Source organism: Jaculus jaculus, chromosome 19 (genome assembly GCF_020740685.1).
Source record: "Jaculus jaculus isolate mJacJac1 chromosome 19, mJacJac1.mat.Y.cur, whole genome shotgun sequence".
NCBI classification, from domain to species: domain Eukaryota; kingdom Metazoa; phylum Chordata; class Mammalia; order Rodentia; family Dipodidae; genus Jaculus; species Jaculus jaculus.
This window is the reverse complement of record NC_059120.1, coordinates 7,046,392-7,074,142: the sequence shown is the minus strand read 5'-3', so window position 1 is coordinate 7,074,142 and position 27,751 is coordinate 7,046,392. Positions and strand designations below refer to the sequence as shown.

Here is a 27,751-nt window from a genome sequence, read left to right as displayed (position 1 = left end):
CATCTTTTGATGGTAGCCATTCTGAAGGTGCAGAGTGGGTCTCTCAGGTCTCTCTGCACTAGTGTGGTGGTCAGGGCATTTCATGCATTCACTGGGAAGCCCAATTCTGTATTATCTTACTTGGCCAGTCATTTTTATTATAACCGCTTGTCACTTTAGTTTTCTAAGGATCTCATTAAAAGGAAATTCAGAAGTTAGGTGATTTATTTGAGTTATGAAGGCACAAAAAATAGTAAGGAAATAATTTGTCATTTTACATACACACAAAGTTCTTACTGTAGTTTCAGAATGTGTTGATCATTTCATAATTTTTTAGTGATTTATTTTATTACCTGTAATTAACAAAATCATGTACTGAATTGCTTTATGATATTTGAAGTATCAATGTCACAATATGTTATAGTATCTCTTACAGAAATCAAACATCCTCAATAATATGTTGGCAAATACCTGTTTACCAGGGTTAATACTTTACAACTAGTGCTTATAAGTATTTCAAAACCATATTAAAACAAAGCTACTTTTTTTTTTTTTTTTTTGAGGTAGGGTCTCACTCTAGCCCAGGCTGACCTGGAATTCACTATGTAATCTCAGGGTGGCCTCAAATTCACAGCAGTCTTCCTGCCTCTGTCTCCCAAGTGCTGGAATTAAAGGTGTGTGTTACCACAGCCAGCTTTTTGTTTTTTGTATCTGGAGGATTGCTCTTTATAGAAATCTTGTAAGAGCTGAGATACTGCTTCTTGCCAGAAGATGGCAGAAGTACTTCAGATTTGAACATAGGGACACTTTCAAAAAATGCTAGAGCTGGAGGCGGGCTGCATCTTCAATAAACTGTGGTACCTCTTTCTTCAGCTTTCTGAGGACATAAAGACTTGGTATTGAATTGCCCATTCAAGAAAGGACATGAGAGTTTCTTTGTATGTGTAAGAAACCTTACTATATTTTTTTACTCAGACCATAGCTAAATTGGTAGAAGACTTTTTTTTTCTTCCAAGGTAGGGCCTCACTGTAGCCCAGGCTGACCTGGGATTCATCTGTAGTCTCAGGGTGACCTCTAACTCATAGCAATCCTCCTATCTCTGCCTCCTGAGTGCTGGGATTAAAGGCATGGGCCACCATGCCCAGCCAGCTTTTAAATTACCACTTTATGCATGCTGCAATACATCAGTTTGCATATATTAAATGAAGAAATTTACAAGTGAAAAACATCTTCATATGTTTCCTTGAGAATTATGTATTAGTGATAAAGCAATCTATATATCTAACTGTGGGAGAAAAGTAGATTCAATTTCTGAAAGATTGACTTTATGAACACTGAGATTACAGTGCTAAGTAAAGCAGAAGGCATTTATATTAATAATATAAGCCTATAATTTCATTTTAGAAATTGCTGTTTTTGTTGAGATCACGGTGCACCCTCTAATCTGGCTTTCAAGTGTTCTGCAGGCGAGCTAGTGCCACTGGAAGACCCCTTGGAGGCAGTGCAGTGCAATAGAAGATGGTGATGTGCACAGATATGTTTGCCTGTTGGTTTAGACACTTGCTTTGGGTCTTCAGGCATTCTTTAGTTTCTCTGAAACTGAGGTATTTTATTTGTGGAACAGTGGCTTACCTCATACCTTTGGAATATTTCTGAACACTGAAGATACTGTGTGTGAAATGAACATACTTGTGGTCTAAAATTCCTTAGTCAAGCTGCTGTCTTCCTGCACCTTGAGAGAGACAGTGTGGTGCTGGCATCTTTATTTGCATACTGTATAGCTGTTTATGTAGCTGGATTGGTATCTATTAGTCACGTGACATCCAGTATGTTCTGGTTGGACTTGTTAACCTGGTCTTCTCATACCCACCTGTGTAGCTGATTTTTCAAGAACTGCTTCAGGCTGAGGATGTAGCAGTGGTTTCTTTTTTTTTTTGGAGGCTTTTAAAAATTATTTTTTAAAGTTAACATAAAAAGAATGGGTTTCACTGTGGTATTTCCAGATATATATGTCATTATACATTCTCTTGTTTATTCCTGTCACTTTCTGCCCTCCCCTGACCTTGTCCTCATCTTGCTGGACCCTTGCTTTCCTTCCAAATATAAGTAATAACAGCTGTGATGCACCTTACATACATCTTAAAGGATGTTTGTCGTCTTTAAGTAATTGTTACACAATTATTATGGGATAAAAAGGGATAGCTAAAGAAATGAGACCATGTTCAGATAATGTATTATTGAATAATGTCATTGAAATTATTTGTCAATAAGTGTATCTTCTTTTAAATTCCCAGTATGTAATCAATGGTGTGTACTCTTTTAAGTACTTTAAATTATTATTTAACCTTCAGAGAAGGCTATAGGCTTGGAGCCATCTTACAAATTACTGCAGATGTGGAGAGGCTGTCAGTGAAGCACTTGCTGTCTGTCTGTTGTCTGTTTCTGTAGTCTGTCCGTGTAGTATTTCATGGAACTGGGTAGGCTTTTCATCAGCTTTGCCAGAACAGCCAAGGAGCTGTTCACCTAAGGAGCATGGTGGCGGTGAGAGTGGCATTTCTCTGTCCCATCCTAGGATGTTCTAGCTTGGAGCTGTGATGAAAATGTTGTAATGTTCTCTCAGTTTCAGAAAATAAATATGCAGCAGATTGCAAAGCTCCGAAAGAGTTCTGCATACTCTATGTGATAGGTGGGACTGGATGGGGGTCAGCAAGTGCATGGTGGTGTGTGAGAGGTAAGGCCAGCCAGGAGCCAACAAGTTTATGTTAAAGCCACTGGTTTGTCCTAGAAAAAAATGTGTGCTAGATTTCCCTTCACAGTCTGTGTCAAAACAAACTGCAAATGGGTAAAAATCTAAATGAATCAAAGAACATTTTGGAGAACACCTTTTTGGATTAGGAGTAGGAGAAAATATTTTACCTAAAGCACAACTAATAGAAGAAAAAGAAATTGTTAGAGTTTACTGAATTAACATACAAATGTAGCTTGTAAAAAGAGAAAAAAAAAACAATTAGAAAGATGTGTAGGGGTGAAATGACTTGTAATACCTGTGCATAGAATCTCTGTCAGCTTATATAAGTAGCTCAGAGAATTTTTAAAATTCCTTACTGGCAACTTTAATACATGAGCATACTGTAGTTTGGCTGTGTTCTCGTCATGTTAATCCCCTTTTGCTGTCCCTTGCCTGCTGTCTCCTGAGGACCCTCTTCTTCAAGGTGGTCCTTCCTCTGTTTTCTCGTCTCATTCCTCGGTCCTCCTCAATCCTGTATGTCAAAATGTTCATGGCCCAGAGCAGTGCAGGTCTTCAGGGTGCAGGGAACCACTGTGAAGTCGTGAGTGCACCAGGTGATTCATCATGTCCAGAGGACTGTGCTCCAGCGTCTGGCCCTCTCCCCCTGGCGTCCCCACCCTCTACCCCTGGCATTCCCCCCTCATCCCCACCCTCTCCACATGGCGTCCCCACCCCTCTCCACACAGTACTTGGCAGCCTCTTGTTTTCTGCTTTGCTGGATTTGAGTCCTTTTCCGTGTGTTCCTTCTCCAGAGAGGAGGTTCTCTGGCTAGCCATTAAAGTGGCACTGATACTCAGTCTGCCACTTCCTCTGCAGTGTTCTCTGGGCCCTGACAGTGTGACAGAGATGATTTGTCTAGTGCAAGGCACTTGGCTGTCTCTTCTTGTCATTTAAGACAAGAGTTGTCATGAGTTTGAGGCCAACCTGGGCAAAAGAGTAAGTTCAGGTCAGTGTGGGCTGGAGTGAGATTCTGCTTGCCTTCCCTCCCCCACACAAGAAGATACTATAGAAAAATAAAGAATTATAGTGTGAAAAAGAGAAAAGATACCCAGTGAGTATATAAAGATGTTTTTGGCTAGGAAAAGGAAGTTAAATAGATTACTGTTTATAAAACATTAATTGGTAGATGATGGCAAGAGATGGAAACTTACGCATTTTTGATGGTAGTATAAATTGATTAGCCACTTTGTATAGTTGGGTTGTTTCCAGTAACCTTTAAAATGTACGTAAAGTGTGACCCAGCAAGTGCACTTATAAATTACCCCTTTAGCACACTTACATTCTGTATAGGGCTAGATAGCACATATTTTGGCCTGTGTTGGGTGGACATGGTCTTCATTGCCGGGGTTCAACTCAGTTATACCACACTTGAACTTGAATCTGATAGCATTTGCATTTCTTATAAAATGTTATTATGCTTTTAACTAACCACTTACAAGTATAACAGAGATTATGACTGCTGTACCTCTGCGTTAACTGTGGAGTAGGCTGTCCTCTCATGGGTATCGAGTCCCGGCTTGGGCAGCGCTGTCTGCTGTACCTCTGCGTTAACTGTGGACCAGGCTGTCCTCTCGTGGGTATCGAGTCCCGGCTTCCTCCGTCTGCCTTGCATGGGATGTGTTCTCACTGTATGAGTACTTTGCCTTCTGAGATGCAGTTTAGGAATAGATACTTCTCTGTGCATTTAAAAACCCATGGAAAAGCAAATTCATTTGTTTAGTGTGTAGTCTTTGTTTCAAGTAGCTTTTTGACAGTCAAGTTCAAGATTTTATAAGCTTTGAGGTTGATTCCTGTTGGGGGAACTAGGGATTTTTTTGCCCTGGTGCTCTTGAGTTTCTCTAGATACTGTGTTCTGAATTACTCATTCTTTTTAGTGGTGTCTAGCAGAGACTGTGCCTTGCCTTCCAGCTCCTGTACTTGGGTTTATCCTTAGTGTGCGTAAGGCTTTGGCCTTTAGCTTCAGTATGCTGTTATTTCATAGTGAGGTCTCTGACTGCCGTAGAGCGTTAGAAACACTTCCTGAGTCAGAGATGGCCTTGTGTGTGGACCCTGTAAAGCAGTGTCATGGAGTTAGTGTAGGAGTACTTGGCTAGCACAAAAGAGAAAGAGTCTGTGAGGACATTGGGAATCTAAGAGAAAAGGAGGGCATGGAAGTGGATTGCAAAGACTGACTGCATAAGCACCAGCATTTGCCAGCTGCGTTTTATTAATGCATGCACCAGGCTGGGGAATTATCTTAATGGCATTTTCATTAGAGATTGTAGCATTGCTGGGCTGGATTAAACATCTCTTTTCACAGGGTAGGTGTTCCTATTGTCCTCTGTCTACAAAAGTGCCGTTTACAAAATAGTGAAGTGAGGATTGCAAGCCCCTTCTGTGCAGGAGCTACTCCTCTTAAAAGGGTTGAAGTCTGGAATGACCTGGAAAGAGAATATGGATAAAGATGGCCTTGGGAGGAGGGGAAGTCTGTAAAAGGTGTTAGTGAACTCCAGGCAGGCTTTATAAAGACAATGTAAATGATTTATAAGAGAAGATTTCAAGCCTTCTTGGGGTGTTGACCATTTGTCAGTTACAATTAGCATTTGTAGGGCTGGAGAGATGGCTTAGAGGTTAAGGCGCTTGCCTGCAAAGCCAAAGGACCCAGATTCGACTCCCCAGGACCCATATAAGCCAGATACACAAGGGGGTGCATGCATCTGGAGTTTGTTTGCAGTGGCTTGAGGCCCTGACATGCCCATTCTCTCTCTCTCTCTCTCTCTCTCTCTCTCTCTTTTTCTCTCCCTGCCTATTTCTGTATCTTTCTCTCTCTCCCAAATAAATAAATAAAAATAAAATATTTTTAAACAAATTAGCATTTGTAGTTCTCTTTATCTGATTTGTACTGTTACAGTCAGGTTCTCATTGCTTGTAGAAATCACCTGATCAAGAGCAGCTTGTGGGAAAAAGGGTTTATTTTGGCCTACAGACTCAGGGGAAGCTCCATGATGGCAGGGAAAACAATGTCATGACCAGAGGGCGGACATCGCCCAGTCTCCTTGCTGCATGGAGATAATGTTAACAGTATTGAAGGAGATAAGGTCATTGTTTATAGTACTGACAGTTTATAAGCCACCTGTGTCGTTAACTGTTGGAGAGATGGTTAACCCAGTTGTGCACTCCTTCACCAACATCAGGTGGACAATGGCAATAGCAGAGTGTGCCAAACACTGGCACGGGAAACTGGCTATAACACCCATAAGCCTGCCCCCAACAACACACTGCCACCTGGAGGCGTTAGTTCCCAAATCTCCATCAGCTGGGAACCCAGCATTCAGAACACCTAAGTTTATGGGAAACATCTGAATCAAACCACCACATATACCATTTGCATTGGTCAGAAAATGTGGGCAACCTTGGGCAGCAGTCTGAGAACACCTAATTCTGGGAGAATGAAGGCATCTTGTTAAGGATAGAGAAGGGGCAGGAGTACCCCTGAGAGTGTTAGATGTGAAGAAAAAGAAAGGAAATTTCGTAAATACTTTGTGAAAATAAGAGAATTAAAACAATACAAATTCTGTTCCCCACCACCACCACCAAGCGTGCCCTTTATTAAAGAAGCTACACTTCACTGTAGCCACAGCAGAGGGCGCTCGTGCATAGCGAAACCTAATAAGCTCATTCACCCTCCCCCCCCCCCCCCCCCACACACACGCAAGGTACCTGCAGGCACTAATCCGGGACATGGCACAAGAAGCCATCGCAGGACCACGGTAGTATTAGACCAGATGAAGTGAAGGTTAGACTTTAATAAATCGCGTGCTGGGCATATGATGTACGTACATCATGTTACATGAAGACCCCCTGAATGAAAGCAGAAAGTGGGAGGGAACCTGGAAAGAGCCAGCACAGGGCGGAGGCAGCCGAAGGTGACCCAGCAGGAAGGACGTGGGTCAGATAGGCAGCTGCTTTGTGGAAGGCAGCTGGGGCAGATGTTCAAAACTCACTGTGCACATCAACACAGGCAGAGACTGAACCTGGGAAGGAAATGGACAAACCTGCAAAAATCTCAGAAGAGAAAACTAAATTGCAAGGTACCCAAGGGAAGATAGATATTACCAAAAGCTCACCATGAGACATAATACAAATGAAAAGCAAGAAAATAACACTGAAATAAGAGACTCTGGAGAGAAAATGATAGAGAAGACCTGTTAAGCTTAATGCTTGAACTAGAGAGCCAAATGGAAAACAAGCAGAAAGAGCGTTAGAAATACACCAGAAATCTTTTCAGAAATAAAACATTGAATTTCCATATTGGAAGGACTGTCTTCTTGGTAGTCAAGAGGATTGATTGAGAACTACCAACTTTCAAGATATATCCTAGTAGTTCACCTTAAAATAAAAAAGTAGAGAAAAGCTCTTTGAGCCTTCAGGTTAAAAAATGAGTAATATAAAAAGAAGTAAAAACTAAAATGTATTTAAAAACAAAATAAATGGAAGAAACATTAAGCTAGCTGCTGCTGCTTCCCTCCCTCCCTCCTTCCCCTCCCCTCCTTTCCCCTCCTCTCTTCCTCTCTTCCCTTCCCTTCCTTCCCCTCATCCCTTCCTCTCATCCTCTATCCTCTATCCCCTCCCCTCCCTTCCCCTCCCCTCCCCCCTCCCTCCCTCCCTTCCCCTCCCCCCCCCTCCCTCCCTCCCTCCCTCCCTCCCTTCCTTCCTTCCTTCCTTCCTTCCTTCCTTCCTTCCTCCTCCTCCTCTTGCCCGCTCACATCTGCTCTTGCTATGAAACTTGAACCTTTACCCATGAGCCAGAAGCTCCCTAAGATCCCTTCCTTCTGTGCCTAGCATCTATCTTGCTCCTTTCTATCTCTGCCACAAAGTTCCCAAATGAAACTGCCTTTATGCTAGTCCTACAGGAGAGGTGTATACAGTCTTGTACCTAGAGAAGAAGAGTCTCTTGGCTCTTTAATTCTTAGTAAATTTTGTGTTTGACACAAATTCCCTTGTCATCTGTCTTTTTCTTGGGAATGATTCCGCAGTTCTTTTCAGAGCCCTCACTTCACTGCAACTCTAGAAGTGAAGGCCAATCTTACTTTGTTTACTTTTCAGGGAAGCTTAAAATTTAGGTTTTTAAAATGTAATTTTAAGTTGATAGATGATATATTATTCACAGGAAAATGGTTAGGTCTATGTTTAAATGTGTTTAGGTGTTACTGTCTTAAATCTAGTGTTACTATTTCTAAGAAGGTCTAATTCTTTGAGACTTTTTGTTAATCTTTTTGTAAAGATACTTAATTGTCGTTCTGGGGTTGGGGAATAATAAAGAACAAAGGGATGTGACATGAAGGCAGGAATGGTTCTGTCTGGAGGGAGGGAGGATAGGAACAAAATGCCATGTATGAGAATACCATAATGAAAGCTTGAATGTAAAAAATTAAAAGCTATAAAAATATTTCATATTTTATATGTTTTAAGATATTTTTATTTATTTGAGAGAGAAAGAGGCAGAGAGAGAGAGTGAATGAATGAATGAATGAATATGGGTACTCCAGAGCCTCCAGCCAGCTGCATGCACCACCTTGTACATCTGGCTTACATGTGTATTGGGGAATAAAACCGAGGTTCTTTGGCTTTGCAGGCAAGTGTCTTAACCACTAAGTCATCTCTCTAGCCCTTTATACGTTATATATATGCAAATGAACTCTGGACGCATGGGCCACTGCATGCACCTGCCTTAGGTAGGTAGTGGGGAATTGAGCCCTGGCTGGCAGGCTTTGCAAGTGAGTGCCTTTAACTGCTGAGCCATCTTGCCAGCTCTTAAACATAGATCTTAAAATTGCTTTTATTTTATTTTATTCATATTTTCCTTTGGCCAACATTGAGTATTACACAATCAACATTGGTTATACAAAGGAGTAAAAGCACTACTGCTGGTGGCTTTAGGCCCGCACCCACATTTAAAGTAGCATACAGAAGGAAGAGCCGGTGGCTGCTCCAGCAGACAGGTGTCACTGTGGGGAAATAAGACTCGCTGGACACGGCCAGAGCCAGAGCGGGTGGCTGCAGGGAGGGGTGTGAGAGTCCAGCTGTGTGCGGCTGGACCTGGGCCTTGGAAGGCTTCAAGCATGCTCATCAAAGCCCAGCCACATGAGCAGAGTTCTTAAGTGTTACGTCTCAGCTCAGGGTGACCACAGGAACTGAGAACATTGTGATGCTAGCTGATCTCATTATGTAGGGATAGCATAGTCTGAATACATTCTGATCTTGTCATGTTAACTGTTTTGTTGGGTGGTTTTTCAGACATTATGAATAACAGTGAGTATTTGAAGAACTTGCACTAAAACTGTATTTTATTTATATTTGAGAGAGAGAATGAGGGAGAGAGAATGGGCACACCAGGGCCTTCAGCTACTGCAAAGGAACTCCAAAAGCATGTGGCACCTTGTGCATCTGGCTTATGTGGGTCCTGGGGAATTGAACCTGGGTCCTTTGGCTTTTCTGGCAAATGCCTTAACCTCTAAGCCATTCCTCTAGCCCCATAAGCCTGTATTTTAATACATTTTATACTTGGCATACGTAAATATTTTCCATATTTAGAAGTGGATGAGGACTTGTCTTAACTCTGTGTCCTGTTTCCTCTCCCAGTTCGAGGGAGGAAGATCCCACGGATGAGGACTTGTCTTAACTTTGTGTTCTGTTTCCTCTCCCAGTTCGAGGGAAGACCCCATGGATGAGGAGCTGATGAAACCCCTGAAGTATGCAGAGCAGCTCCCCGTGGCTCAGATCATACACCAGGTTTGCTCTCTGTTTCATCTCAAAGCGTGGCTTGGATGTTTGGAATCTGTGTGCCTGAGTGAATGGTATTGTGGGTCAGCTCTCCACATCTAGGCTTCACCATTAGTGGATGGTGTCGTTTGAAGCACAGTCAAGTGCTGCTTGCTGCGAATACAAGAATTCTTGCTCATGTGAAACAGCCTCGTCGCAGTTACTGTCTGTGCATTCCTCACTAAAATTCTCTTCACTGGGAGCCGTTGTTCTGGCACTTGTGAGAGATAAGAAGAAATAGCTGGAGCTGTGTCTTTTGGTGGCTTTTTAAAAGATGTATTGCACATAGATCCCTTGCCCCCCCACCCCACCCAATTATGCTGTGGGTCTTTTTTGGTGGGGTTATTGGTATTCATTGTGGGGACCAGGAGGCCTTGGTCATTCTCTGCAGGCATTTTTTATAGTGGCATACTTAAAAAAGGGAAAATAATCTTGCCCCACTTTGTCTTCCTACCTATTATCAACCAATGTAAAGTGTGGCTCTCTATATGACATGGGCAAATTGTTCATTTCCAATTACAGTAACTCTCTCACCCCCTCCACAATGGTAATCTTAGACAAGGTAGAACCATAAGTATGTAACTTAGATTTTATGTTATAATTTTGATGGTTTGTGACCTCCTCTGCTTTGTTGGGCTTTTTTTTTTTTTGAGTAGGGTCTCACTGTAGCCCATGCTGACCTGAAATTCATTATGTAGTCTCAGAGTGGTCTTGAACTCACAGAAATCCTCCTACCTCTGCCTCCCAAGTGCTAGGATTTAAGATGTGTACCACCACAACCCGCCAGAGCTTAGTATTTTAAAACATTATTTTGTATGTGAGAGAGAATGAGATTTTGGCGTGCCAGGGCTTCTAGCCACTGCCATCAAACGATACATGTTTTACCTTGTGCGTATGTGTGACCTTGTGTGCACATGTTATCTTGTGTGTCTGTCTTATGTGGGTTCTGGGAGTCACAACCTGGGTCCTTAGGCTTCACAGGCAAGTGCCTTAACCACTAAGCCATCTTCTGCAGCCCCAAAACTTAGTGTTTTAAATGGTCTGTTGACCAGAGTTACAGCTTTCAGGCCTCACAAGTGTTCCACGTCCTTACAGAGATGACAGAATAGGGAGGCAGGGAGGGCAAAAGTATGTCACATAAACAGAGGGGGCAATACAAAGATACAAGAGGGAAGGGGGTGTCAATTAACAAACAAATCATATTTGAAAATGCCATAATGATTTCTAAAATTCTGCTAGCAAAAAAAAAAAGAAAGAAAAACCGAAGCTTTTAATTTAAAATGTTGGATATGGATTACTTTTCAATTATAATAACATTTGGTTTTATAATGCTGTGTGAAAGTTTTTTTTTAAGTTGGTTAGACATTTACCCCCTTGGGAAGCTCATCTGTGCATGGTAATCAGGTCCGGTTTATATGTCAGGAATTCTCTGGTGTTGCCAGAGCATAGATGACCTAACAGTCTGCAAATGTCACATTTAAAATTCTGTCTTCATGCCTGACTCTCGGCATCAATGAATTAAACAGCAGAGCAGGCAGCAAGTCAATATGCTCCCAGCAGCCAGAGTGAGCAATGAAACAGCGTGTGGTTTGTTCCGAATAGGTAAATAGAATCTGCCCAGGGCTGGTCACCAGGAATAAGATCCAAAAGCAGAAACTGGAATTAGCCTTTAAGATGGTTGACCAGATAAAATGTCAGAATATTTTTGTAACATGAGTGATCCAGTAAGCCACCTACTTTACGAAACAGCCAGGTTTTACAGTTAAGCAGTGTTTGAATTCAAAGATGAAAAATTTGACCCTGGTGATCGTTTTAGGTTGTAAGGTTTGGTTTTTCTTTTTTCAGTGTAAGACACTATGTTAATTTTAACCTTGGGTTATAGACACTATAATTAAAACACTGTTATACCTGATTTATAATATTTTAATCTTTTTAAAGACATTTTACATGATAGGGCAGTTTCATACATGTTTACAATGTATTTTGACCACATTTTAGCCCCCATTTCTGTCCCTTGTACCTTCTCACTAAACCCTTTTCTCCTCTTCCTCTTCCTCTTCTTTTTCTTCTTCTCCTGCCTCCCTTTCTCCTTCCCTCTAACCCTCTCTCCCTTCCTTCCTCTTCCTTCACCCTCTCTTCTTTCTTTTTCTTTTTCTTTTCTTTCCTTCTCCTCCCTTCCTTTTTCCCTGCCTCCCTCCTTCCTCCTCCTCCTCCTTTCTTCTTCTTCCTTTTTCTTTTTCTTCTGTTTGGTTTTTCAAGGTAGGGTCTCACTCTAGCCTAGCCTGACCTGGAATTCACTATGGAGTCTCAGGCTGGCCTGGAACTCACAGTGATTCTCCTACCTCTGCCTCCCGAGTGCTGGGATTAAGGTTATGTGCCACCACGCCCAACTAAACCCTTTCTTTTCCCCAACTAATCTCCTTTGTAGTTCATGTCTTTTGTTTTCTCCTGTAACCCACTGAGTTAAATTTGGGTTGCCTGCATGGGCATGGGTGGAGAGTTTTTACAGGAATGTGGGCAACTTAATAGTGGCTTCACCACTGAAATACATGCCTTCCTCTCCTCTCCCTCAGCAACTATTAACTGCCAGTAACTCCTTTGGAGGAGTGTTATTTTGTGAGCTCATCCCCTGTGCATAATGGAATGTTGTCAGGTCCAATCTTATACTGAAACCAAGCTGTTGTGAGTTCCTGAATCCAGTGGTCATGTCATGCCCAGAAGACAGCCCTCCCTTCACTCTTATCCATTCTATGGCTTTTAACGCTTGTTCTGTTCCCTCTTCCACCGTGAGCCATGGAGGAGGAGTGAAGGTGTTCTGAGCACGCAGTAGCCCCTGGCACTCAGTGTGAACTTCTGTGAGTGATAAGGGGACACACAACATTCTCTCCTGGCCTTTGCACATGTGCACACGAGCCGTTTGCATCTGCACACATGTGCAGATACCACATGTGACACACACACACACCACAGATGAAAAGAAACCTATGTTAAGGAGACTGAGAGGAGCACCAGTCTGTGGGTATATATGTAAGGATTCAGAAGGCAGCTTGACACCCTGTCCATGCAGCATATCTGCCATGATGGGATCCTTCCTAAGGCCCAGTGCCTCCCTAGCAGCAGGCTTTCACAGTTTCGGGCATGAATTACGTCCTGTAGAACAGGCCTCGAATACAGTCAGCAGTTGGTTACCTCTGTAACAGTTATGTTGGTGGTATTGCATCAGTGGACACATCTTGCCTGGTAAGTCTGTCCTGGAAATACAGGGTCCACCGCTGGTTAAGACTATTGATAATGTTTCTCCCCCACAGTGCACATAGCACCTTCTAGCACCACGGAAACTCGATTGTGTATTCTTTTGTTACAAAAATATTTATTCATTTGTTTGTGAGAGGGAGAGAATTGCAGCCACTGCAAATGAACTCCAGATGTGTACGCTACTTAGGGCATCTGGCTTTACGTGGGTACTAGGGAATTGAACTCGAGAGTTTAGGCTTTGCAGACAAGTTCCTTAACCAGTGAGCCATCTCTCCAGCCCTCTTCTCTGTATTCTGAAGAACACTTTGGAAATCAGGGCCACCCTCTCTTCTTCCCAGGCATCAGAAGCTAAGGAAGAAATGGCTCCTTCTAGGGAGGAGCGGGGGCAGAGGAGACACTTGAGCAAGAAGAGAGGCGTGCGCTCTGTCATTTGCACGAGTCACTCTCCGTGTGTGCCGCGTCCTTCGTACAGTCAGGAGCAGCGAGGGTGCTCAGCACAGCTGTGTCAGGCTGCCAGGTTATTTACCATGTTCTAATGGTCTTCACAAATGTGATTGTAGATCTATGAAACCTAAGAGATTCCAGTTACAAACACTGAAATTGACAGGAGAATCTGTCAAGACAGGCAGATAGAAGCTAAATGAAATTGACAGCCTCTTCGTATTTGTAATAAGCACACAGAAATGGAAATGGGAAATTGTATGTCACAACAATGAAAAGAACTATTAATAATTACAGTCAAATATAATATGTAAACCATAGGGACTATGGCAAACTACCACATGTCAGGAATGTAAAAACATACAAGAGCTAGGGAGATAGCTCATTTGGTACCATGCCTATCTTGTAAGCTTGAGACCTGAGTTTGATTCCCAGAATTCCTGTGACAAAAAGTCAGTTATGGTGGCACATACCTGTAATCTTACTCTGCCTGGGAAGGTGAAGACAGTTGCTATTTGGAGCTTGCTAACCAGCCATGCTAGCCTGATGGAGAACCACCAGCCAGTGAGAGCCTATCTCAAAGGAAGCTGATGTTTTCTGGAGGGGGAGGAAGAGGGAGAAGGGGAGAGAAAGAACAAGTTGGGAGGAGGGAGAAAAGGAAAAAGAAAAACAAAACAAATGCATGTTGCAGCCTTGTTTGAAATCGCTGTTAAGTGGAACGTCCTCAAGCATCCTTCACCTGGTAGACAGGTAAACAAAATACATAGCAAAATATAAACAATAGTAGTCAACTGTAGCAGACAGCTTCAGGTTTTGGAGATGAACTTCCAGACCAGGCACAGTTAAGGAAGGAAGGGATTTATTGATGCTTACAGATCCAGGGGAAGTTCCAGACTGGCAGAAGAAGCTGGTCTGCTTTCACAGGTCCAAGCAGGGGTGGGGGGTTGGGGGGTGGGGGGCACCAAAAGCCGCACAGCTTAGTTCAGGAGCTCCAGCTAGGCACGCTTTTCATATCTTTAGATTGGAAATTCAAGCTCACCACCTCACCTTAGAGCTGGACCCTAAAATCCACCCAGTGACACCGCCTCCAGCCAGGTGGCTGCAGATGCAAACTACAAACTAATGAAACACTGAATATATTGGGGTCCATCTATTCAAACTACTACACCAGCAGAATATTATTCATCAGTAAAGAGGGATAAAAATCCAAGTTACTGGCCACAGCATGGGTGCGCCTTATCACCTATAAACGTTGTATTGCAAAGAGGCCAGTCCTGACCGGGCACTTGGGTCCCCGAGATGCTCAGTGCAGCCAGATCTTTAGGAACACAGCTGATAGGCTGGCCAAGTCTGGGTCAGGTGGGGAGGGTGCTCGCCGCTCACAAATGGCACAGGGCTGCCTTTGGCCGTGGTGAGTGTACTAAAACTAATAGTGCTGACTTCTAATACATAAATAAAGGTGGCATTACATGAGAATCTCAGGGTTGTGACATGACGGCAGCTTTACTGGGCCGGCAAGAAACTGCAAGCAATGAGTGCCCTCTGCAGACTTGATAGAGTGTGCACCCAGACTTTCACAGGTCGTAATTCAGAAGAACAAATGATGTTTTCTTTTAATAATTGAATTTATTTTCTTATCAACTCTTTTTTTCCTCTCCTTCTGTTTCTGCCCAGTGGCACAAAACTTTAATCTAGTCAGTTGTAGATAAAGTCACTCAAACCCAGAGTTTTTTTTTTTTTTCTTCTGTCTTCTCCTAGGATGATGAAATCACAGCTCGGGTAACAGGCGTAGCTGACAGGGCTACATAGCACCGTGAGATTCAGAGGGCCCCCTACTGAACTAGGCTGTTACATTCTGTAGTTTGGGATTGGCATGTGTCCCTGTGGAAACCACGTATGGGCATGTGGGTGGTGTACGGCGTTTCCCTGGCGTGGCCGTGTGGCTCTGGTAAAGTGGGAGAGCAGAAGTGGCGTGTGATTCCCGTGTACCAGCGGCGCCGCTCAGGACGTGGTGCCGACCAAGGAGCTCCGACCTTGCTGTCCTCCCCTCTGCCTTCCCCTCTTAGATCTTCACTTTTCATTTTTTCTTTCTTTCTGCCAGCATTCTTTGTTTCATTCCATAGGCCACTATGATAGAACTCTTTCCTAAATGCAGGTGGATCTTGCTAGTGTTTCTGTGGAAAAGTTAATTACACAGAGTGAATGTGGTGGTGAGAGGTGTTGCGTTCAGGCTTCTTCCACAGTGAGAAACAGCTCAGGGATCTGCAGAAGTCACCAGAGACCTTAGTTCCAAACTCATGTGTGGTAGTCTGCTTTCGGTCATAGCAACAACTGGCAAAGGGATTTCGGGCGTTTACATCACTGTATCAATAATTTGGGGTGTTTTTGGATCTTTATCCTTTGAGTTCAAAGAATGAAATTTATGGACCAGATGATAAGGTTCAGAAAGATTTGATTACAGTTTAAAGTTTTAGGAGGGCGAATTAAAAGGAGCTTAAGCCTAGAACCTAAGAGAAGGAAGCAAGGTGGAGCGCTTGCCCAGGGAGGCAGGAGGGGTTGAGAAGCCTTCCTCGAGACACAGGTCTGGGTTTCTTATGGGGAGTGGCTACGTGAGGAAGTCCAGGTCAGCAGGTTACTGTGGACGAAGACCAGATTTTCTAGCTTTTCTGTAATCCTAGGTAAGGATCAGACTTTTTGTTCTCTAGGAAGGGATAAACTTAATCTAGAAATCTTTCCTGGAGGGTGTAACATCCAGGTTTCTGTAAGCCTAGTGACATTTTCTGCTTTTAGTCAAAGAGTAAAACACCATTGCTTTTGGGGTTCTCTTAACCCTGGCTGTCTAGCCAATTTTATTTTTTATTTATTTAAATTTATTTATTTGTTTGACAGAAAGAGGGGGAGAGATTGAGAGAGAGAGAGAGACTGGGGGAGAGAATGGGCACGCCAGGGCCTCCAGCCACTGTAAAAACTCCAGATGCATGCGCCTCTTGCGCATCTGGCTTGCGTGGGTCCTGGGGAATTGAACCAGGGTCCTTTGGCTTTGCAGGCAAATTCCTTAACTGCTAAGCCATCCCTACAGCCCATCTCCTATCATTTTCCTCTTTTGAAGAGGTTCCCCTAGCTGCCTTTAGGGGATTAGGACGATGGGTTCTTCTGGCTTTTTCAGGCTGAATGGGGTCTTTGGGTGTGGCAGTTGGGATTCTCCTCCAGTGGGTCTGTTCTACAGGACTCCAAAAGTTTTTTGGTGGTCTTACAGTGTTGGAAGAAACCTGTGATTTCCAGGTAAAGACATTGGTGAGGTAAGAATAAAAGCAAAAGGAATCAGAGAAGTGGGGATGGGATAATTGGAGCTTTTTAGGGTTTCCAAGTTTGTAATTTTCAGGCTTTGGAGAGTGATGAGGGAATCCAGGTGGATGGAGCTAGATTGTCACAGGACCATCTGAGTATGGGCTAACTGTACATGAGTGGATACAAGGTTAAGATAACAGTTAAACACACAATGTCACAAAATTAACAGAATTATTACCAGAATGCCAGGTATGGTTTACTTTCACAATGAATATCTAGTTCAAGCTGTTTGTTGGGTACAACATTTAAACACACAATGTCCCAAAATTAACAGAATTATTATCAGAAATGATAGGTATGATTTTGTTTCAGAATGAGTATCTAGTTAAAGCTGTTTGTCACATGATGTGGTCTATACTTGTTTTCATAAACTAGATGAAATCTTAGTAGAACTATCAATAATTGGAGGGAGATAGAAGAGAGGCAGTAAGAGAAAGGATATGGGCATGTCAGGGTATAGTCACTGCAGACAAACTCCAGACACATGTGCCACTTTGTGCATCTGGCTTTATGTGGGTACTAGGGAATCGAACCTGGTTCATTAGGCTTTTCAAGCAAGTGCCTTAACTACTGAGCCATCTCTCCAGTCATATCGTATTTTTGAAGGTCATTTGTGGCTCTTCAGGAGAGGCTTTTAGGGACCTGGGAGGAGCTCTATGGCTCCCTCAGCGTTTGTGCCATCTGCTGGGACGAGTCAGGGCCGTGCTGGCCGTGTGATCTTCTTCCTCTGTCCTAAGTCTCCTTTTATAGACTGGGTATTGAGTGGAATCCAAGCTCTGGGTCCCCATGCCTTCTCTGATCAAGAAGATAGGCAACTTACCAGGAGCTTTAGGACTCTCTAGAGAAAGAAGTGTCCTGTCATTTCCTGAGACTTTTTGACCTGGAGGGGTTGGGACCAAAATATTGAGTACTCTTTTGGCCCCAAAGTCCTCATTAGTTTTGACTGTTAACATTTGATTGTTATGCACCCAGGAGAAAAATGGGAATATAGAGTATGTCTGTACCTTTTGTCTTTAACAAAACAGATCTAGTTAAAACATGATATTGAAAACCTTTGACATTTTCTGACATTTAACTTATGCTGTCTGATCACATGGTAAGCCATATCTGAAAGATAGGAAACATATTGTTTAACATTCGTAAGTACCGGTAGAGCATGTTAACAGTCCTGGAGACAGTTTTTATTAATAAAAATTTAAATATTAACTCTACTTTTATATTTAGTCTTAATATCCTGGTGAGAGGCGCCAGTTTTGCTCCTGTGTATTATGAGGACGTGTACTTTTTATTTATTTATTTGAGAGGGAAAGAGACTGGTGGGGAAGGGGGAGAATGGGCGCGCCAGGGCCTCCAGCTGCAGCAAATGAACTCCAGTTGTATGTTCCCCTTTGTGCATCTGGCTTACATGAGTCCTAGGGAATTGATCCTGGGTCCTTTGGCTTTGTAGGCAAATGCCCTAACTGCTAACCCATCTCTCCAGCCCTGAGGGTATGGACTTTTAATCTTAAAAGAAATTTTGAGGAGGACATCCCGTTATCTCAGGAGGCAGTTATTAGTTAGCCAGAAATTTCTCTTGGAGATTAACAGTCTTCACACATCATGGCTGTACGGACAGGTTGTTTTTCACAGTTAATTAGAAAGACCATTGTTGTCAGTGTTGGAGGCAGGCTGGCCTGGAACTTTGGATTTTTTTTTTTTGGTCTCTGTTTCTTGAGTAATTCTTTACTGGCTTGTTCTGCCACATCTGACAGAGCCTTGTGAGTCTCATGAATGTCCTGAGTTGTTTGAAAGGCCAAGGGAGTGAGCAGGAGATGATAGTCCTCTCTTTTTCATTTAAATGTCCCAGTTTCTCTAACCATACTGTTCTTAGATGCGTTTTAGTGTCTTGGTGTAGTTGACTCCTGGGATTTAAGGTCTTACAGCTCTGTCAGGAAATTGAAACGTCTAAGGGTCTAGCTGATGGCTCTGGGTCAGTTTTGGATGACCTCAGAGATAAGAAGGGTCAGACCTAGAACAACTCAGTCTTTTTTCCCTTTTTTTGTAAAGCAGGTCTAGTTGAAGAATAGCATTGTTCCCTCGGGGTGCCATGTTCTCTTATCTCTTAGAGGGTCAGTGTTGCCAGGTAGAGGAAAACCAGGGTGATGTCCAGCCTCATGTAGGGGAGGATGGGTCCCCAGTGGAGCGCCAACACGAAATCACCACTCTCTCGTGAGACCTCCTCCACAGGGGCACAGAGAAGGATGTCCGTCGTACATTGGAGGATCTGAACTTGAATATGAGACAGATAACAATGGCTTTTGTCATTAACAACAAACTTTTATCAGCTTAATTTCTATAATCTTTTTACATTGTTCTGTCAACAAACTCAAATTAAGCAGTCTGCCAGAAAGTTATTTCAATAAGCATTAAACCCATCTAGATTTTTGACCTGTTAATTGAGTCTATAACTCTAAAGTCAGAGTTGAATTTTGGAATTTCTTTTTTACTTAAAACATCTGACTACTGCTGTAACAGGTAAAAGCAAGCACTTCTGGTTTAAAGTTGAAATCCTAGAGGTCTGCCTTTCATAACTTAGCATCACCTTCAAATTCTTTTCTTTTGTTTTTATACATTTTTTAGTGGCTTTAATCTTTTTTTCTAAAGTGGACTAATAATCTTTTAAAAATATTTTTATTATTTACAAGCAGAGAGAGAGAGAGAAAGGAGATAGAGAGAATGGGCACACCAGAGCCTCAAGCTGCTGCCAAAGAACCCCAGATGCATGTGCCCCTTTGTGCATCTGGCTTTAACTGTATGCTGGGGAATTGTACCTGGGTCATTAGGCTGCAGGCAAGAGCCCTGACTGCTGAGCCATATCATCAGTCCCCCACAAACTTAATCTTGATAGAGAAATCTGTAGCAATCATTATGATGCACCTTGTTTCAGGTTACTTTGATTGGTGTAAACTAATTTTGTATATCTCATTATTCTTATTACCCATGACTATTAAAATATATGAAGCTTTGACCAGATATCTAATATTTTATCTTTAAATTGCATTGTTTGTGAATAACAAATTTTAGCATTATAACTTGGGATTAACTCTTTTTGACCCAAGAATTTTGAATGGAGCTCCTCAAAAATTGGGGCAGCACATGGGTTATCAGAAGATGGGGGGACTTCCTTGTCTCTCGAAGAGCAAAAATTATAATGAATGAATTGAGATTATTTCTTTTGTAAAACCTAAGTTATAAATACAGCAATGACCATTTTAATAAATAAATCTTGATCTTGTTAGGACTTAGGTTTTTATAGTAATTAAAAGCTTAGCATAGAAACATGACCAATTGATACTTAGAATAATTTATTTTTAATTTTTTTGTTTTCTAAATATTTTATTATTCATTTGACAGAGAAAGAGGGGAGAGGAGAGAGAGGGAGAGAATGAGTGCACCAGGGCCTTCAGCCACTGCAAACGAACTCCAGACGCATGTGCCCCCTTGTGCATCTGTCTAATGTGGGTCCTAGGGAATTGAACCTGGGTCCTTTGGCTTTGCAGGCAAATGCATTAACTGCTACGCCATCCCTCCAGCCCTAGAATATTTTTTAAAATAGTAAAAATGCAGTCTAAGAAAATGGTTTGGTTAACCTTACATACTTACGTTGATGATTCTGTTTAAAGAACATAATTTTTTTAAGCTGGGTATCTTGGCACACACCTTTAATCCCAGCACTCAGGAGACTGAGGTAGGAGGATTGCTATGAGGCCACCCTGAGACTACATAGTGAATTCGAGGTCAGCTTGGACTAGATCTGGACCCTACCTTAAAGAACCAAAAAAAAAAAAAAAAAAAAAGTTTTCTCAGTGTGTTTATGGAAAAGCACAAAAGTATATTACGAGTTGTGTGAAGGCAAGTGGATTTTTCCATAAGTAAACTTTACATTTCTTCATAGATGCCAACTTAACAATTGGGCCAGTTTTGAAAAACAATTTGAATTTTGGATTACAAATTAAAACTTGAACTATGTAGTACTTTTATGAAAGTATTTTCCTTTGTAAAAATGCATTTGCAGATGAGTTAAATAACATTTTATGCAATTAATAGGTTCATTTCACTTTAATTTGTGAGCGTAAAATGTTGATTAGCACCATGTAGAGCTTATTAATTATCAAATGATGATAATTAGTGATTTGGAAAATAATCAGGCATAAGTCTTTCAAAAAGAGAAATCTATGTAATTTGTAATAGACATTAGTCTTAAATGTAAATTTTACTTGAACATTCTTTAGAATAAAATGTTTTAACATTTTATTGGACTGAGAAATGAAGTCAGTGCGGAGTGATTGTCAATCAGCTGTGATTGTAACACTGTCTCTAGTCTTATGAGACAGGCTTTTCATTTATTTCTTTTTGCATCACAAGGATTGATTTTAGTTACCACTGGCATATGTTAAAGTATCTGGGTCAGGGTTTTCTGGATTCATATGCTGACAAAAATGCAGGGATATGGGAAGAGATATTTTACCCAGATACCTGGATGGCCTGATGTGTGCGTTGAGTAAGAGGGGCTAGCTGTCAGCAGAGGTGTGGGTGGTAAAGGATGACTCAGCCAATGATACGGTATGTTGAGAGGCACTAGGCTCTTGTTTCCTAGGAATGCATAGGTAAATTTTGTTTAGATTTTCCATTAATGTGAAAGTGGAAAACATTAAAACAGCTAGAAAAAAAGTACTAGCAAATGCTTACAGGTAAAATTTCTAAGCATAATAATTATGGCAAGAACTATAAGGAAACATTCATATATTTAACTTCGGGACAATGTAAAATTCCTGTACATTAAAATGAAAAGGCAGATATGAAAATGAAAAAAATATTTTCCACATAGAATTAACAACATACATAGAGTATTTCCAGAATCAGTGTTCCCATAACTCCATTCCAAAAACCAACATCCTAATGGAAAGAAACAAAGAACTTACACAAACAAACGTCTGAAGTCGAAATACAAAACTGAACATGGTTTCTGCTTTTACCTTTACTCTCAGCTACTTGGGAGGCTGAGGTAGGAGAACCACTTGAGCCCATGAGCTCAAGACCAGCCTGGGCAACAGAGTGAAACAGGGTTTAAAAAAGAAAAAAAAGAGGGCTGAGGGATGGCTTAGTGGTTAAGGCATTTGCCTGCAAAGCCAAAGGACCCAGGTTTGATTCCCCAGAAGCCACATTAGCCAGATGCACAAGGGGATGCATGTGTCTGGAATTCATTTGCAGTGGCTGGAGGCCCTGGTGTGCCCATTCTCTCTCTCTCTCTTTCTCCTCCCCCTCTTTCTCTGTCAAATAAATAAATAATAAAAATAAAATACTAGCTGGGTGTGGTGGCACACGCCTTTAATCCCAGCACTTGGGAGGCAGAGGTAGGAGGATCGCCATGAGTTGAGGTCACCCTGAAACTACATATAGTTAATTCTAGGTCAGCCTGGACTGGAGTGAAACTCTACCTCAAAAAAAAAAAAAAAAAAAAAAAGAGTGCTTGCCTAACATGCGTAAGGCCCTGGGTTCAACCCCCAGTTCCACAAATATGGCTTAGATTTAAATAGGTGAGTTTTCTTGCAAGTCTGTTGGCCCAAGTTCAGTTCCCCAGCACCTACGTGAAGCAGGGCATAAAGTGGCACACAGGTCTGTGATCTGGGAGGCAGAGCCAAGAGAATCCAGAAATTTAAGAGAAGCAGTAGCAGCAGTGAGGCTCTGTCCCAACAAAAGGCTTAGCAAGAGGAGAAACAGCCTGGCATCCCTGACCTTCACGTGTGTGCACGCGCTGGTGCGTCTTCTCTGGCTGGCACAGATGAGAAAGTTAGTGACGGTAGCGGCCACAGTGCCGCAGTCGCTGCGAGGAGTGTGCTTGTAATGAACTGGAAGGCAGTTTGGTAGTTGATTCTGAAATTTGTCAAACATGTTGTTTTGTTTCTTCCTGAAAAACCTAAAATGAGAGTAAAAATATAATCTTTGTCAACTCCAAAAGACAAAGAAAATGGAAGAGAATGGCTGGTGAGCTGATGAGAGACACCACAAGTGTAAGAACCACAGGTGGACAGGAAACCATTTTTGCAGAGTGGAAAAGCTGAGCCCTAAGTCCCAGAATTCCTGTGTCCTCTTCCTGTTTGGCCCTCAGGACACTAGCTTCAGGCTTATACTCTGGGAAGCAGAATATTGGAGAGAGTTACACTGGAGTTACGAAAGCAGTTCACAGGCTGGAGTCACAGCTCAGTGTAGAACCCCCTTTCTTAGTATGTGTGGGGATTTCCCTCCTCTGGGTTCAAGCCCCAGCACTAGTGAGGAGATAAGGGATGTCTGCACGTTGACACAGTGCAGCTGAGACCCCCCCCCAAGCCCACTGATTGAGAAGTGCTTGGGATGCATTTTCTTTTCATTCTTCACTGTGAAGATGAAACCAAGAGACAGGCTGTTGAGAAAGCCTTCGCTGCGACACAAGCAGAACAGGGACCTTATATACACTGGCAGTGCTGGAAACAGATTATAGTGGTTCTGATATTAGCAAGAAAGGAAGTGTTTTAACCTTACAAAGCAGGGTCTCATACAAAAAGGACCCACTCCCCAGTCCCAAGTCCAGCCTCTTAATCTCATATAATGGTTACATTTCAAAATATGTATAATTAGGAAGTCTTCTCACTTGTATTCATTACAGAATACTTCCTGAACTCTGCAGTTCTAGATCCTTTTAGATGACATAATTGGGCCTGGAGAGATGGCTCAGCATTAAGGCACATGCCTGCAAAGCATAACAACTCGGTCCATTTCCCCAGTACCCGTGTCAAACCACATGGACAGTGGCACGTGCACCTATCTGGAGTTCGTTCACAGCAGCTAGAGGCCCTGGCATGCCCATTTTCCCTGCACCCTCCAGCTCTCTCCTCTGTCTCTCTCTGCTTGCAAATAATAGATTTTTAAGGTTCTTGCTTGACACAGTTACTGTCATTTTTAAGACCTGTCTACTTTGTTCTTCATTTTAGTCTGGTTTAGCTATTTAGGTATTTAATGTTTTCCCAGCAGTGCCACCATATTTAGCTAAACTTTACTAAAGATTGACTGACAAGTCCGAAGTCCAAGAGCTCTGGCACCTTTGTGAAAAAGTGTGCCTGTTACCTTATTGATGTCTGAAGTCTTGGCCCAAGGACTAAATCTGTATCAGTGTCTCTGTCTAGGGCCAGCATCAATAACTTTAACCTCTTTAGAATTTTCTCTCAATTACACAACTATAAAACTGAAGTCTAGTGAAAAATAATACACTGCTCATTTATTTTCATTGCAATTGTGAGGCAAGTGCTAAAATCAGACCACTTGAAGGCCATGTGTTGTTCTTTTAATAGTAGCCATGATTTTTACATTATGTATGTTAACCTAAGCTTTCAGATTATAATTGCTGACCTTCATTTCTTAAAATGCCACTTTCCAAAGAATGAAAGAAACCATAAACCAGCTTGAAAATAGTGGCCAAAATGTCAATAATATTTTCCTTAACTTTATGTAATTGTGGTATATTTACAAATTTGTCATCATATCAATTTCTGATATGTTAATTCTCAAATTAAAAGTGAATATGTAGAGTCTTAGTTAAAGTTTCCTAGAACAAGAATAGGTTCCTGTCTTCAGTAAATTTTTGAAGATTTTCAAAATGATTACAGTCAGTGTTGATAATTGTATTCGTGTATAGTTGGTTTTTAATTCCTATTTATTTTACCCGTAAGCATCTCTCATTCATGTGCTGTTTCCACTCCTCTGCTCACAGTCAGTGAGTCAGGAAACAGTGGTGCCGTCGAAGGGCCAGTTCCACTTGACCCTGAGTAAGCAGAGCCTCGGGGTGATTGAAGTCTCGTATGTGGCAAAGCCAGAATTGAGTCAAGATTGTGTGACTTCATGATCAGTATTCTTGACTGTTATGCTGCACTTCCTCCTTATGAGCACTTAAAATTAGTTGTGAGTTATAAATAGGTATAATCCATGTTCTGGTTAGTTGAAACCACATTTGGGAAGAACTAAATATCAACAGGTTTAGCTGTGTTCTTAAGCATATTGAATGTTTGTTTATTTGGAGTCAGGCACTTGACTATTCTGTCTCTGCTGTCTTTCTCCACCCTAGTTCCCCACTCCCCAGTGAGAGTTTGAGACAAACCTGGAAGGTTGTGGGTTACAGGTGATGGAGGAGGTACCAAAGAATGCTTTACACTTTTAGAATTTTATTTGTAGATGACTCAATTGAGAGAAAAGTTTGGGTGACATCATCACCTATCACAAGAACCAGTATTTAGTCCAGATAGGTCAGTGATCTTAAAGTTCTAATGGGCTCTTGTCTACTATCCAGATATCCTGCCCACTATGTATAACTGCATTTTAAAGAATATATTGGATTTTGAGAAAGCCTATCTAGAAGAAAATGTTGAAGATATAATTTAATGATTGAAAATTGCCTATAGTGGTGTCTTTGTGTTTCCCACTCTGGTAGGCAGCCTAATAACTCATAGCTCTGAGAACACAGGTGTGGAGAACTTAGGGCATTAACTCACATGAGTAGACATTGAGTATTTGAGAATGAGCAACACACAACTAAAACTCCATTAACTGAAAATGACTGGATAACTGGAGAGATGGCTCAGCGGTTAAGGCAAAGCCTAACAACTCGAGTTCAATTCCTTAATACCTATGTAAAACCAGATGCACAGCATGGTGTATTCACCTGGAGTTGGTTTGCAGTGCCTGGAGGTCCCAGTGCATTGGTTCTCTCTGTCCATCTCTTCTATCTCTGCTTGCAAATAAATACGTAACAAAATAGAAACAACTGAACAAATACATATTTCTGTCACAACTCAAAGTCACATTTAGAAAGCAAACATCCCCAATAAATACTAGACATGTGTGACCCATTGTATTGCTTGAATACTAAGATCATTGGATGTGATCACCTCCACTCACAGTACTACTTACCTTGATCAGCTGTACTCATGGTGTAGTATTCATGGCGGAGATGAGCTCCGTCCACGGTGGTGCTCGTGGTGGATGAGCTCTGCCCACGGTGGTGCTCGTGGTGGAGATGAGCTCCGTCCACGGTGGTGCTCGTGGTGGAGATGAGCTCCGTCCACGGTGGTGCTCGTGGTGGAGATGAGCTCCGTCCACGGTGGTGCCCGTGGTGGAGATGAGCTCCGCCCACGGTGGTGCCCGTGGTGGAGATGAGCTCCGCCCACGGTGGTGCCCGTGGTGGAGATGAGCTCCGCCCACGGTGGTGCTCGTGGTGGAGATGAGCTCCGCCCACGGTGGTGCTCGTGGTGGAGATGAGCTCCGTCCACGGTGGTGCTCGTGGTGGAGATGAGCTCTGCCCACGGTGGTGCTCGTGGTGGAGATGAGCTCCGTCCACGGTGGTGCCCGTGGTGGAGATGAGCTCTGCCCATGGTGGTGCTCGTGGTGGAGATGAGCTCTGTCCACGGTGGTGCTCGTGGTGGAGATGAGCTCTGCCCATGGTGGTGCTCGTGGTGGAGATGAGCTCCGCCCACGGTGGTGCCCGTGGTGGAGATGAGCTCCGCCCACGGTGGTGCTCGTGGTGGAGATGAGCTCTGCCCATGGTGGTGCTCGTGGTGGAGATGAGCTCCGCCCACGGTGGTGCTCGTGGTGGAGATGAGCTCCGCCCATGGTGGTGCTCGTGGTGGAGATGAGCTCCGCCCACGGTGGTGCCCGTGGTGGAGATGAGCTCCGCCCACGGTGGTGCTCGTGGTGGAGATGAGCTCTGCCCACGGTGGTGCTCGTGGTGGAGATGAGCTCTGTCCACGGTGGTGCTCGTGGTGGAGATGAGCTCTGCCCATGGTGGTGCTCGTGGTGGAGATGAGCTCTGCCCACGGTGGTGCTCGTGGTGGAGATGAGCTCTGTCCACGGTGGTGCTCGTGGTGGAGATGAGCTCCGTCCACGGTGGTGCTCGTGGTGGAGATGAGCTCTGCCCATGGTGGTGCTCGTGGTGGAGATGAGCTCTGTCCACGGTGGTGCTCTGCGGAGATGAGCTTCACTCTTTTGCTTTACAGCTTCATTTTTCTTAATTATTGAGACAAAAGTGTTTCAGAATAGGTTTTGGGGCTTATTCACAGAGAATTTATGTAATTTTTCTTTCAAAAATATTTTTATACATAGTAAAGGATTATTAAAATGTTTCATAATGAATTTATTTTATTAATAGAAACAATGGTAATATCATGATGGCATTTCTAAATTAAGTTTTGATCTTTTAATATTCACTGGAATCTTCCAAACATGCGAGCTAAGAAGAATACTTTCTTTTTCTGTATTCCATTATACCCAAATGAATCACATTGCTGCTGACACATCCTTGTGTTTTCTGATTGTACTTGTCTTAAGGTAAAACAGGCAACTGCAGTGGCCCCGCAGGCATACGTGTGCTCTGATGGGCGGTTGTTGGTTTGTGAATGTTGACCTTGTGAGGTTGAAAGCAAGGTAAGTGCAATAGTGGAAGTGCGAGGAGACCCTTTTCTCCCTCCAGGAATGAAGATGTGCTGATCGGATGGTGCTCTGGCTGTGTGTTTGTGTCCACTCTGAAGGTACAGAGTGTGAAAGGGAAGTCCAGTGAAGGCAGCAGCACACAGGCTCTGCTGATTGAGTGTCCTGTGGGAGGACCGCCAGGGAAAAGGCTTTAACGTGCCGTGTAGTAATGAGGTATGCTGATTCCTAATTCACAGAAAGGAGAAAATGTACATTGCTGCTTTTAGCAATTGCTTGCCTTGTTACATACCCATCTTAACTTGACATCCATTAATCCAGAGATGCACCAAAAATAGTTCCAGAAGTTCATCCCCACAGACAGGAGAACAGAACCTCAGGACTCCGCGCTGCTGTGCACTGAGACTGACATGTGCACTCGCCAGTGGCGTTGGCTGGCAGCAGGCTGAAGTGGAGTGACTAGGATGTTTAACTGTCACCTAAGCTGCCCTGAAATCACATAAGTAAGACTAGGTTATCATTTATTTTGAAACTGGTATGTATGTGCCAGAAAAGTCCAACTTGAAAGAAATCAGTATCTTTAGTTAGAGATTTAAAACCATTGTGTGTGTGTGTGTGTGTGTGTGTGTGCGTGTGTGTGTGTGTTTATG

General features: G+C 42.7%; 1 protein-coding gene across 1 annotated transcript in view; it reads left to right on the top strand.

The window, feature by feature from the left end:
- Nucleotides 1–27,751, top strand: part of Pigk (phosphatidylinositol glycan anchor biosynthesis class K) — a 77,756-nt gene that overhangs the window by 33,996 nt on the left and 16,009 nt on the right. The window contains exon 10 of the mRNA XM_004653743.2: nucleotides 9,455–9,539. Within this exon, the coding sequence (XP_004653800.2) occupies nucleotides 9,455–9,539 (85 nt within the window). The remainder of the gene's footprint in view (nucleotides 1–9,454; nucleotides 9,540–27,751) is intronic.